Genomic DNA, 12,102 nt, shown 5'->3' with positions numbered 1-12,102 from the left:
GGTCTTAAGAGCCAGGATCATTAACACCTTATTCACGTGTTTCGGGTAAACGGGCTTTTAAAGTGTTCAAGACGAAGCAGGATTTTATTTTTTTCCTGTGGTGTTTGCATTTTGTGTGCATTCAAGTAATTTTCAGGACACACAAACACTGATAAAGGGCCGGTACTTTATTTACATGCTGAAAAAATGTGAGATGCCATTGCCACTGAATGCTGCGCTGCTTCTTTCACTGTCACGACTGTGGTTGTTAACAGAAGACAGGACACATGGCTTTATTTGTATGCCTAAATCCCTACATGCTTTAATTACTGGACTACCAAGCATTAAGTGGAAAATTCATCATTCAACATCTACTGACCTAGCGCACAAATAATCAGAGAGAGAATGAACAGATTCATTAAATTATCAGAATATGATTAAATCACTGAGCAAATAGAAAATGTATGATATAGTAAGAAAAAAGCTGTAAAATATTATAGTTTACAATAATTATTCACATTCAAAGGCTTTACATCTCAATACATACACAACATGGCCCCTGAACATGACTTCAATCCAAATATGATTCATATATTAGAATTTAAATAACACAGAATGAACTAGAGGCTAAACAGTAGCCATCAAATAACCTTATACAAGAATAAAAATACAAAAACTGTATCCTAATATCATTGCATTACTTGCTTCAGATTTTAATAATACATCATCTGTACATCACAGTTCTAGTCAGTTACAAGCCAGGTAGAGTATTCCATACACAATGTAACCGACTGCCATCGACTTGATTCAAACAATTTTTCTAACTAGAGGAAAACACTTCTCTAGTGCTTTCTCAACTTTATAGACAGATACAGCAATTTCATCGGTTATTTGGATCAGATAGATATCCTTTAACTGACATCCAACCACATCGAGCCCCGGGCCCCAGGGCCAGAGGGTCCTATTCACCTATACTCCAGTCACACACTGCACACACAGACTCAGCTGAAGGAAGAGGACCTTTGGAAAGGACCTTAAGGTAATATGTCAAAAATTAAAAGCATTATGATAATACATATTGCTAAAACAAGAGCACAAATTAAATCAATCGCTTTAATTTCTATTGGGCCAAACTTCAGAATGAAAATGAAAAGAAGACGGGCTAATTAGCCCGATGAGGCAGTTCTGCCATCTTGTCCAGGGACAACAGCTTCACTGTGATTGCTTCCGAGAATGATAGTATGTGTATGTATCTCTGTTGATGTACGTTTTCTGTTCAGCATGGGGTGGTCAGCACATAAGATTTTGTTTTCAATAGGACATACTGAAGATGAACCGACTATCCCACCGAAAAAGAAATTGAAGAATTCACACCACAAAGAAATAGCCAGTGAATGGTACAGAACAGCCAAATCATCCAATAATATTTGTTATGGTTGCCAATGCAGTCAAAAATACCCACCTTTAAACTTGAATAAACTATAACTCCAGTGCCCTAGGAGAGGGAAGCAGACAAGGCTGAGCTACAAAACTGGCCATGCAGGAAAGATAAGCAAGTTATGATTAGGAAGTACAAGCTAGTGGCATGTTTACCCGCCCCCTGTTAGCAATACATCCTCTGTAACGGCTATGGAAGGCTCACACTTATACAGAGACTGATTCAGACCCATGTCTCACTGCAGACCGGCACTCTGCTTTGTTACATAGAGACCTTAACTGGACTGCAATAAGCAAGTACCAAGAGAATAAAAAAAACAACTCAAATACCGTGGGGACATTTGGGCTCTGACAAAAATATATATATAGGATTTGAGTTTGGTAAACGTGTGAGACTGAATCAGCTTACAGTATCAGTTACAACTATGGAGTATATGCACTAGAAGTGGGGCCTGACTACAGCTTGCACGTACGATGTAGGACTAGGATATGGTTTAATTAAGATATCAGGATAGGCTCTGGTTCACAAAAGCTAGACTTTGTGTTATGGTATCATTGAAGCAGGAAACCAGTTCTTGCATTTGAGATAGTCCTAGCGGTACCCAAGCTTGTGTCACTCTACAGGACAAGCTTGCCCTTCTTATTCTCCCTGCAGAATGTACAAAAAGCAGATGTGCATGGTGGCAGTCTTATCATCCATACATGGAAAAATGCAATTGAAGCCTCACAGAGAGCACAAAGAACAAGCAAAGCAACCCTGAATCCAAAGTTGTATTTTTCCCATGGTTCTACTCAGGAAAACAAACAAGGTCTAGATGCCAGCGTCTCTAAGAGTTTGTTTACACTGCGGTGATGAAGGGCACTAAAGAGGGTGTTACTCTGCTCAGTGATTGGCCTCAGAGCTAAAGAGGAGTGGCCACAGGGGGAACTGTACTCCTATAGGCCGGGATTTTGGTGCCTTTGATAGATCTTTCTCCACACTTCCTGGATCTTCTTGCACCATCTGTCAGCATTTCCGCTGGGGTCCATCAAATAGTATGTTCGGTTAGGCTGCAAACATCACAAAGAAAGAAAGAAAGAAAAAAATCAAAAAGTGAATTACATGTGACAAAAGACTCTAAATAGCAGGTAGGTATCATCAGGATGTTGGAGGAAAATTTCTTGGACATACATCAGAAATAAATAGTCATTTACCGTATGAACAAAGAAGGTTTTGAAGTTCTTCGCCTCAGGGCGTAGCTCTAGGGACCAAGGAATCTCCCCTTTCAGGACCTTGTTGACAGGATCCACGTAGTACAGGTGTGGTCCTTCAGTGAGAAGCAGCTGTCTCCGTCGAGCAAATAGACCCTGCAATGGAATGCCACATGGCTCAAGATATTAGTTCACCAACAGAGGGGGCTGTTAGGCCAAAGAGACTTTCCACACCACAGCAGGGAATTCCCTTTTATTTCTATATGCTAGTAGGAAGAGCAATGCCTCGGGAAGTGACTTCACTGATGCTGAGCCAACTATTTCTGAAAAACACAACTACCTATAAAAAGGGTTTAGCTCGGAAAGGTTTAGACTTTTAGAAATTTTTAAATATATAGTAACTACATAACAATACAATGACGTAATACAAAAATTTCAGATATACAAGCTTGAATTCACACACCTTTCGTTTATCCACTGGGCCCATTTTCAGGATCAGGTTATTTTCCACAAACTGGTGCCTGTGTAGATAAGGAACAGCAGATTACTGACACTCAATTTTTTTCCTCCTAAACAAATGTATGTACTGATAGCTACACAAACACTTATCTACAAAGAAACATCATAATTTAATAATTGTGTTCCACATTTCTAGGACATGTGCTAGACTTTGTCTCAAGAATGCTTCAGATTTAAATAAAAATAACGAAGAACGTTCAAATACACACGTCAATAGGGCGACATGGGTGAAACATTTAGAGAGGGGTTTACCAGGGGTTTCCAGTGGTCTGTTTATCCAACAATAGCTGCTTCTCCTCTTCAGTGAACTGCAGGTCCAGTTCAAAGGAGTTGTTGTCCAGGTCATGGATGTACTGCTCAATGTTGCTGCTGGACCGCTGCGGGGGTGTGGACTCATGTGGCGACAGGGAGTGTGATGAGCTGGACTGGGCCACCTGCATGTTGCTGAACTGGCTTAGGAGATCATCGTACTGAGGTTGGAAACAAGACAAGTGGAATTAATTAAAGTGAGGGATGACTAAAGATTTGTGGTTTGTTAAGGTTTTGGTGTATTCTATATGTTTCAACACGGTATAACACCTAAGTCTAAAAGTGAACAAAAAAGATGTGGTATGTTACAGTGAAAATATTTTACATTTCCATAGCAGTCCTCATCATCCTCAGACATGGCTGGCAGATAAGGGGTGAGCTTGGGGGGTGTCTGTAGGTGTAGGTCACTCCAGGAGATGGTGTCAAAGAAAGGGTGCTGCTTCAAAGGGTTGTACCCTCCCATCTCTTCACACCCAATCCGCTTAGAAGGGTCCAGTGACTGGGGGGAAACAGATATAACATGTTTTCATTCATAACCAACAACCGCACAGATAACTTGTATACCAAATTCATTTTGCCACAGATGTCAGTCACATTTTGCTGCATCTTAAATATATAGATTATGGTATTTGATTACTCACCAAAAGCTGTTTGACAAGATCCTTGGCTTTGGGGAAGAATTTCTCTGGGAATTCATACTCCAGCTTGATTATCTTCTGGAATATTAGGTACTCATTTCTACAATATATGAAACACGAGAGGAAAATAAAAAAGGAGACTGTCGAAATTTGTGCCATGAATGAAATATTGTTTTCTAGATTAATATTACTGGGACAAGGTTATTCTCACACTTAGCATTTGCTGCACTTCAAATAATTCCAAACATTAAACTTTAATGGGGATAATAGCTGAGCTGTGACAGCAACATCCCCATGGTACTTACCCAGCTCTGAATGGTGGTAAACCAGCCACCAGCTGATAGATAATACATCCCAAAGCCCAGAGGTCAGAGCTAAGAGAAAAAAAGTAATAAAAGAAAAAAACAAAAAAAAAAAAAACCCATAAAATTACAGGTGTGTTAAAATTCTTATCTGACAAACATAAAACAGAACAGTGATTAGCACATATCTAACTAGAAGTTACCTCTTGCATGCTGATTTCTCTGTTAGCAGCTCTGGAGACACATACTGTGCTGTTCCAACAAACGAGTTTGCTCTTGCTGCCAAACAATGCAAATAAATGATATAAACACATGAATACATTTATCTTGTTCACAGAAAGTGAACCACCAAATTCATGACACAAATAGAAATCACAAATGTGGTTATACCTTGTTTACTGTCTGATGATAACTGTTTTGCTGTCCCAAAATCTGTTATCTGGATGTGCATCTCTTCACTCAGAAGAATATTCTCTGGTTTCAGATCTCTGAAAGAACCAGATCATAAATTATGGGTAAAACAAACTTTAACAAACATTATATGAAGAATATAAGCAAAACAGCAGAAAGGACAGAAAAACCATTACGGATAAAAACAAACAGAAAGTCTTACCTGTGTATTATCCCCTTATTGTGTAAGTATTCTAGAGCACAAACTATTTCAGCTGAGTAGAATCTAGTACAGGTCTCATCAAATGAACCAATTTTGCGAATGTATTTCAGGAGCTCTCCATTCTTGGCGTAGCTGAGACCAAAATCTGGGAAGAGCTAGTTAAGGATCACTGTGATTATCAGATATCAATTGTTAAAAAACACCATCTAAGATTTTAGCACAAAGAAAAAATAATGACAACTGGTAACTTGACAATTTGTACTTGTTAAAGGATACACAACTTCTCATCATCTTGAAATGTGAAGTAGAGTTTGACGAAGAATGGGTGATCTAGATTTGACATCAAATCCCTTTCTCTTTTCACGTACTGGGCTTTGTTCTCTTTCATAATATGGCGTTTTTCTAAAATCTTAACTTTAGGAGAGAAAAGAAAATTTCAGGATATAATATAGCCAGTAATTTTTCCATCTTGATCCAGTATAATTCACTGCATTCACCAAGAGCTGTTGCATTATTACTTACTTGCATATTCTTTCCCCGTTACCTGCTCTCTTGCCAGAACAACCTTATGAAAAAAGAGCAGAAAAAATACAACATGGCATGTTACTATCTTGTCAGACTTAGGAGGAAATCTGGTAACTCTTAGTGCCTGTTTTGTCATTTCATCTCAAGTGAACTGAGGATGATTCATCCAAGTACATTAATCAAAAGAATGCTTACATGTATCAACATCTACCCAAGTATAATTCAGAACTAAGTGGAATGCAAGTTACATACCGTTGAGAAGGAGCCTTCTCCAAGGATCTTGCCAAATCTGAAGTCCTCTGGCTTCTTCTTGCGTGGCTGAGGGGTCTGGACACCCGGCTGGGTGCGGAGGTCTGAGACCTGGCTGCTGGCAGACGCGCCTACAGCACGGGCCTCTGAGGCTGAGCCCTCCATGCTGGGACAGTGGCTACTGCTTGCGCCTGGGATAGCAAGTGGCGAGCAGGAGTCAGGGTGGTTTCTTACCATTGATGGATGCGAGCAGGAACAGATGACAACACTGGGCTGAATGGGCACAACATCATACTGAAATGAGAGAGGAACCATTGAGAATATATCAATCATGGTGATGTGGGTGTAGTTGTTTTTTTTTTTGTTTGTTTTTTTTTTAAAAGCCTGTCTGTATGTGGTTTAAATCTTCACTTCAGAAATATGGGGGACTGTGCATCCTAGTCTAGAACTGTCAAAACACACCTTTTAATGCACTCAAATACCATTACTGAAAATACATAATTTTTCAGTTTAATGTAACTAGCATTACAAATACAGGGAAGTTTAGGCCAACTTTATCTAGCAACCATATGAATGCTAGGAATGGATGTTATAATATAACAATAACAACAACAGTAAGAATAGCTACCAATTTCAGTTTGTTTTAATAACGGGTTTATGTAAAAGGACATGTTTTGCTGTTTAACACTGATCTGTCATTTCAACAGTGCACCACAACTGATATAGTAAACAGCCCAAATTAATATACCTAATATCTTGCATTTCCTATTGCAGTACACTTAAAACACTATAATGTAATACAAAACAAGCAACTTCCCAGCCTATTCCAGAAAATGTATATTATGACTCTTGAAAAGATGGGACTTCTAGGATTTGGATCGTATAGAGTAGGCCCACTTCCCAAGGTCGACAATTTCAATTTATTGTAGCTAACACTATTAATAGGATATTGAGACTTAAATAAATAATTTTAAGTGGGACCACTTGAGGAACAAAGTCTAGAAATGATAAGGACAAACAACAACTAGAAGAAGCCGCTTTGGAGCTCGGTGGTCCCACCCTCCAGTATTAAAGTTGTAAAATCTACTGCTTTCATGTGACAGGTGTATTTACTACAACGACTGCAATGAACTCATCAAATTTCTATCTAAATGATCAAGTTGACATGGCTGCTAACGCAAACAAACACTGACGAGAAATCCACCAAATGACTGAAGACACACTAATAACCAACGACGACAGGTTGTGCTCTCCATCAAACAGTTTGATGTTTCTACCAACGTTTATTATATCTGACTTACTGAACTAATGAAATAATCAGTAGTAATATTATTCGGCTTACACCTCAGTTGACGTTAGTTATTTCAGTTGGCCTAGCTTCTTCTCATTCAAAACCAAGGTGTGGCCATTTAGCTGCCTTATCCGGACCTGACTGTATGGTTGACAACTAGCCATGTAACTTTCTACTAATCCATTACCATTAGTCAAACATGTAATTGTTAATAGAAAACCGCAGCTAACGTTAACCCTAACCCTGTGTACTCGGGTAACAACAGGCCTGTGCGAACTTTCTTTGCTAACTAACGCCTGGTAGCAGGCTAGCGTTAGCTCTTGCTGCCTTGTCAAATAATGCCGGCCATCGCTGACAGCGAGTTATAAACTTAACGCTAACAGCCAGGCAATTAGCTAACGTTAGCAAGCCAGGTAACATAAGTAACTTCAAAACATGATGCTATATTCACGTAACGTCATTTGGTCATGTTCAAAGTTAGTGGACTGACGTTTATGTTAAAATTCAAAAGTTAATGGGTTGACAATCGAACAATACAACGTTAACCTTAAAATGCTATCTTCTAACCAAAGGTGGAACGCAGTAAAGCTAGTGTTAGCTTGGTAGCAACCTAGCAGCATCGTTCGAAAGCGCGAACCTGTACAGCTAATGTTAGCCAACAGATACTGGCCACGGGAAACGGCTTTACAACCTGTAAAACTAACAGCATGTGCAGGTAAACGCTAAATCAACAGCACATATTTACCGTGAGCTTTAATCACGAAACAAGTCAGGTGTTGGACAACCCCGATTAACGTAGCAAACATCAGGTGTTGTGTTAGCCAACATTAGCAAGCTAGCACTGCTAGCTGGTGAGTCGTAACGTTAAACGATCTTTTGCGGCTAGCATCGCTCTTCAGATGAAGGCCCGACCTAACTATTTGTTGTCAAACAGCCGCCGCACTGTACATTTTGAACACCGGCTTCGAACTGTTGTTCACGTCAAAGTTGCAACACTTACCAGCTGACTTGTAGCTCTTGCCATGGGAGTTTTCCTCGAGTATTTATTTGGAATAAAATAATTAGAGAAGCTCCAGTAATGGCTGCCTCTGCGCCTTCATTTTCGAGCTGTGACGTCGTTCCACAACAATGTTAGCGCAGGACAGCAGAAGAGAGTCCCGCTGTGTCCGCCCCCCTCGCCACATTTACAACCGACTGAACTTCATCTACTGATAGGGATGGAGTCAAACGGCAGCAGTTGTTGATATTTAAATATCACAGTAGACGTGGCCTAAAAACTGTCTTTGAGCCGGTCTGTTTCGGATTTACTTATAATGCATTGCAGCGAGATATATAGATCTTTGTGTAACAGCTGACTGAATTCACAAAACCCAAAAGTCTGGTTTTACTCATCTCTTTATCCATACAACCATGTGTATCCCAAGATGCACTTTAATGAAGGCTGCAAATATATTTATTTCACTGCATTTACATTAAAACTTACAATTTATTGTGTAACTTTCATATTTTTTGATACAAAACTGGACGGGCCAAAACAGCCTTCAGTAGAAGTGATGAGTTGTTAAAACAAGTTTAGCCAGTCCTTGTGTTAATAACTTTCATTCAGTCTCTTCCTCGTCATGATGTGAGACTGTTCTTGAGTGATCTTTGCTTTCTGTTTTCCCGTCTTCTGCTTCATCTTCGTCATCTTCAGAGGTGTCTGTATCCTCACTCGAATCATCATCTTCAGGTGCACTAAAGACAAAAACGACAGTTTAATGAACTTAGTAACCACACCCATGGAAAACCAACTACAGCCATACAGTTGTTTTTTTTCAGAATATTTGGTACTTTCCCAGCAGTATTCGCTTATTGTTTTTCTTTATTTTACTTTCTGTTACAAATTTGAAAGTTGTATACGTGACATAATACCACAAAAATCAACTATAAAGTAATAAAATGAAAGGATCAGTAGTAATTATTCATTTATCAACATATGCGTCACTGCAGGATTTATAAACAAACAGTAGATCTGAGGGATTACCTCACTTTGACAGAAGTTTTAAATTTAATACCAAATGCTTACCAGCGATGTCTGTTGAGATTCCTACATTCTACTCCTGAATTAACATCAAAAGGATCTGTGAACGAGACAAATGATTAGCTTTCGTTAAGAAGTAAATTGCTTCAACATTAGAGGTCATAACTCCGCAACAGCATGTACTACTCTCTTCTAATTTTCCAGAGATGCAGGAAACAATCACTCTTATTCCAGACTTCTGAATCACAGCTTACATCTCTGATTTGTTTAGTTATTCAAATAGAATCAAATTAATCCAAATCAAATGAACAAAGTAAAAAAAAAAAAAAAAAAAAAAAAAAAAAAAGCAATTATGTCTGATTATGAAAGATCAGTCTATAAAACACTGTAAGGAATGTTCAGTGTTTATGGAAATATGGGTCAGATATCACAACTCACAGTGACCTTTATTTTTTTTTTATGTTTTATGATTTTAGCATCCCTAAAAGTAAGGTGGGGAGTCACCATAGTAAAAAAACATACAACCAGTGTTGGAGCTACTACAAAACAGGACAAAATTTTTATATTTTAGTTTTGTTTTCCTAAAATGCAGTTACTCACAATTCTATCATGTTTTTTTTCTGAAGGACAGCTTTCACCATAATGAAGCTTATATAAAATATACAAGCTTATAGAAAAATAAAAATGAATTATTTTGGGGCAACATGAAGACAAAGCAAGATAAATGACGCCAAGCCACCACTGCTACATGAAGATGTAGGAAAAACAACGGATGGGACCTCAAAACATTTCTCCCCCAATTTTACCAAATTCCTCCTCCTCTGGTTTGGACGTGAGAAACTCTTGCTCTGCAGAGAGAAGCTCCTCCTCTGACTTGCATGCAGCATAGCGTTCGAGCAGAACTTTATTGAGTTCCAGGAACACCGTCCCCCACTTGAATTTCTTCAATAAAAGCACTGCCAGTTCTTCAAAACCTGCAAAATCAGACTGTGTGTTAGACTTCCACTACCATGACTTATAATGGGGTATAAAAACCAGTCATTAAGACAATACAGTGCAAAATTCCCATAAAAGTAACGCTAAATTTCAATTTCAATTACATTGTTATTATTTATCGTTCTAAATATTTGTTATTGCAGTTTCTGCAGCTTTCCTGTTCTCTGCACTGCCACTTTGATGCTGCAACACTGTGAATTTCCCCACTGTGGGACTAATAAAGGCGATCTTATCTTATCTTAAAACCTTACCTACAATGCAGAATGTAGCAGCAAAAGCCTCAACACAAGATAACTTGCAAGGCTTGCCATAGTTGACAGGGTTTGCAGCTACGAGGTATGGCAGTAACCTGGGATGAGTTCCGACCATCTTCTTGAAGGGAGTCTCCTCCAGTTTGGCCCAGGAACAGTCAATAACTGCTAATCCATTTTGAGCCACAATCTCTCTGCACATAGAGGCCACCATATTTTTTAATCACAAACTGTAACATTCATATTTGATCAAAAATATAGGGATCATGAAGAGAATTCTACTTAAATACATGTTATTGACCAAAACACATATTTATTACACATACAAGTGGACACATTGAAGAAGTGCTTAAATGTTAAGATCATCAATAATTTTGATCTTCAATGAATCATAGTAATGTGTAAGTAGTGTGTAAGTAAGTAGTGGCTTACACATGTTTTTCTTAGTTTCATCTCATTAGGAAATGCATGTGCATATTTCCTGGCTGTTGATCTCATAATTCACATTTATGTGTTATAATAACGATAATACTACAATTGTGCAGATTCTTTACAGGCTAGAAGTTATCTTAACCAGTACAGTAGATGCAGTACAAGACTGAACGTACCTGTCTGCTGGTGTCACATACTTTGTGCCCATTGGACTCAGTATGAGTCCATTAAATCTCTGATTGAGGCGTAGGTTGCGTACGAACCCTTTGCGTACTAACTTTCTGCCAGTGCAACGTTTGGGATCACAGTGACCCAACTCCCACATGGCAAGTGGACAAGGCAGTTTCACCTGAGGGGCTTCTGCTCCTTCCTCTAGATGAAGACTTGCTGAAGAAAAGACAGTGACAAAGGACAAAGGGTACATTAGACTGTTAATATCAACAACCTCACTCAAGTATTGACTATCAGGTTTTTAATTTCTCACAGCTCTCCCTCAACCACACAGAACTTTGACCAATTAAGTACCATTAATTTATGTTATATTTATCTATGTATATCAACTTGGCAGAAGTTGACATACGTAGTGTACTATCACTTTTCATATTAGCACATTTGAAAAGGACATGAACATCCAATATTGTTTCAAACATTAAATAATTACATTAGAAGCTCAACAGATCAAGGCCTTATGTCCCTAACACAGTGATGTCAGGTAAACACTGTACTTGTACACTGTACAAATACTTCCTACAATATTTCAGTCAGCATTTTAGATGTCGAGCTACTGTAATTTTTCAAATCTAGGTCTTGTAGCCAACACGCAAGAGACAAGCAGGAAACAGCTGCACCATGTTTTTGGATTGTAAAAATCAATGGATCATTACCTTCAAAAGCAGTGTGCATTTCTTCTGTGAAGGCCTCTAAGGACTTCCCCTTCATTTTGTGCCGTTTGTCTTTGCTCTTGTTGTCTGGGCGCACAAACTTGCCCTGTTTCTTTCGTCCCATGCTGCACCAGGTGGACGACTAGTAAGTTATTGTCAGATTACAGCAAGCGTTAAGACTCACAGGCAGCTGTTTACATGCATTGACATTGGCTGGCTAGCTAGCTACACCACCAGCACATCTGAAAAATGAATTCGCAAAAAGTAAACGTTTCGTATTTTATCCTTGCGAACTCCCTTCACAAGTTCATAGGCACTATAAAGACACAACTAGTCTTTGCCTTCATTCATCGTCCATTGCTTTAAATAACATTTAAAAGACAATTAAGTTTCTTTCGCTACTTCGTGTCGGGGAAAGCGTGTCTGAGTCCAAGAAACGAACTGCGCATGTCCTCAGCTTTATTTTGAT

At 38.8% G+C, this 12,102-nt stretch overlaps 2 protein-coding genes across 3 annotated transcripts; both read right to left on the bottom strand.

Annotated features, from left to right (window-relative positions):
- Positions 1–146: 146 nt before the first annotated feature.
- Positions 147–8,210, bottom strand: pdpk1b (3-phosphoinositide dependent protein kinase 1b). Of its 2 annotated transcripts, none has more exons than XM_071462542.1 (14): positions 8,054–8,210; positions 5,766–6,056; positions 5,511–5,553; positions 5,265–5,402; positions 4,989–5,133; positions 4,766–4,863; positions 4,579–4,654; positions 4,379–4,447; positions 4,077–4,173; positions 3,761–3,934; positions 3,379–3,596; positions 3,071–3,128; positions 2,611–2,763; positions 147–2,466 (listed from the first exon to the last, which is right to left on the bottom strand). In XM_071462542.1, exons 1-14 carry the CDS (start codon positions 8,075–8,077, stop codon positions 2,353–2,355), a joined length of 1,698 nt encoding a protein of 565 aa, XP_071318643.1. In that variant the 5' UTR covers positions 8,078–8,210; the 3' UTR covers positions 147–2,352. The 2 variants fall into 2 exon arrangements, with proteins under 2 accessions (XP_071318643.1, XP_071318644.1); XM_071462543.1 differs by having other exon boundaries at positions 272–2,466; positions 5,766–6,035; positions 8,054–8,199.
- A 273-nt stretch (positions 8,211–8,483) lies between these two features.
- On the bottom strand, positions 8,484–12,085 carry tsr3 (TSR3 ribosome maturation factor). The gene is made up of 6 exons (XM_071462548.1): positions 11,637–12,085; positions 10,929–11,139; positions 10,321–10,514; positions 9,880–10,047; positions 9,119–9,173; positions 8,484–8,787 (listed from the first exon to the last, which is right to left on the bottom strand). The coding sequence occupies exons 1-6, from the start codon at positions 11,755–11,757 to the stop codon at positions 8,652–8,654; spliced, it is 885 nt and encodes a 294-aa protein (XP_071318649.1). The 5' UTR covers positions 11,758–12,085; the 3' UTR covers positions 8,484–8,651.
- Between the last annotated feature and the right edge of the window lie 17 nt (positions 12,086–12,102).

The sequence above is a fragment of the Trachinotus anak genome, unplaced genomic scaffold (genome assembly GCF_046630095.1).
Source record: "Trachinotus anak isolate AG129_WGS33_773 ecotype Australia unplaced genomic scaffold, CSIRO_AGI_Tana_v1 ptg000025l, whole genome shotgun sequence".
NCBI lineage: Eukaryota > Metazoa > Chordata > Actinopteri > Carangiformes > Carangidae > Trachinotus > Trachinotus anak.
Note: the sequence above shows the minus strand (reverse complement) of the source record. Positions and strands in the feature narration are given on the sequence as shown.

Coding starts and splice junctions, on each gene's coding strand:
- tsr3 (XM_071462548.1), bottom strand. CDS start 11,757: ATGGGACGAAAGAAACAGGGCAAGTTTGTGCGCCCAGACAACAAGAGC. Junction 11,140..11,636: donor AATGCACACTGCTTTTGAAG/GTAATGATCCAT, acceptor TCTTTTCTTCAG/CAAGTCTTCATCTAGAGGAA. Junction 8,788..9,118: donor AATCTCAACAGACATCGCTG/GTAAGCATTTGG, acceptor TTTTGTCTTTAG/TGCACCTGAAGATGATGATT.
- pdpk1b (XM_071462542.1), bottom strand. CDS start 8,077: ATGGCAAGAGCTACAAGTCAGCTG. Junction 6,057..8,053: donor CAAGAGCTACAAGTCAGCTG/GTAAGTGTTGCA, acceptor CTCTCATTTCAG/TATGATGTTGTGCCCATTCA. Junction 2,467..2,610: donor AAACCTTCTTTGTTCATACG/GTAAATGACTAT, acceptor TGATGTTTGCAG/CCTAACCGAACATACTATTT.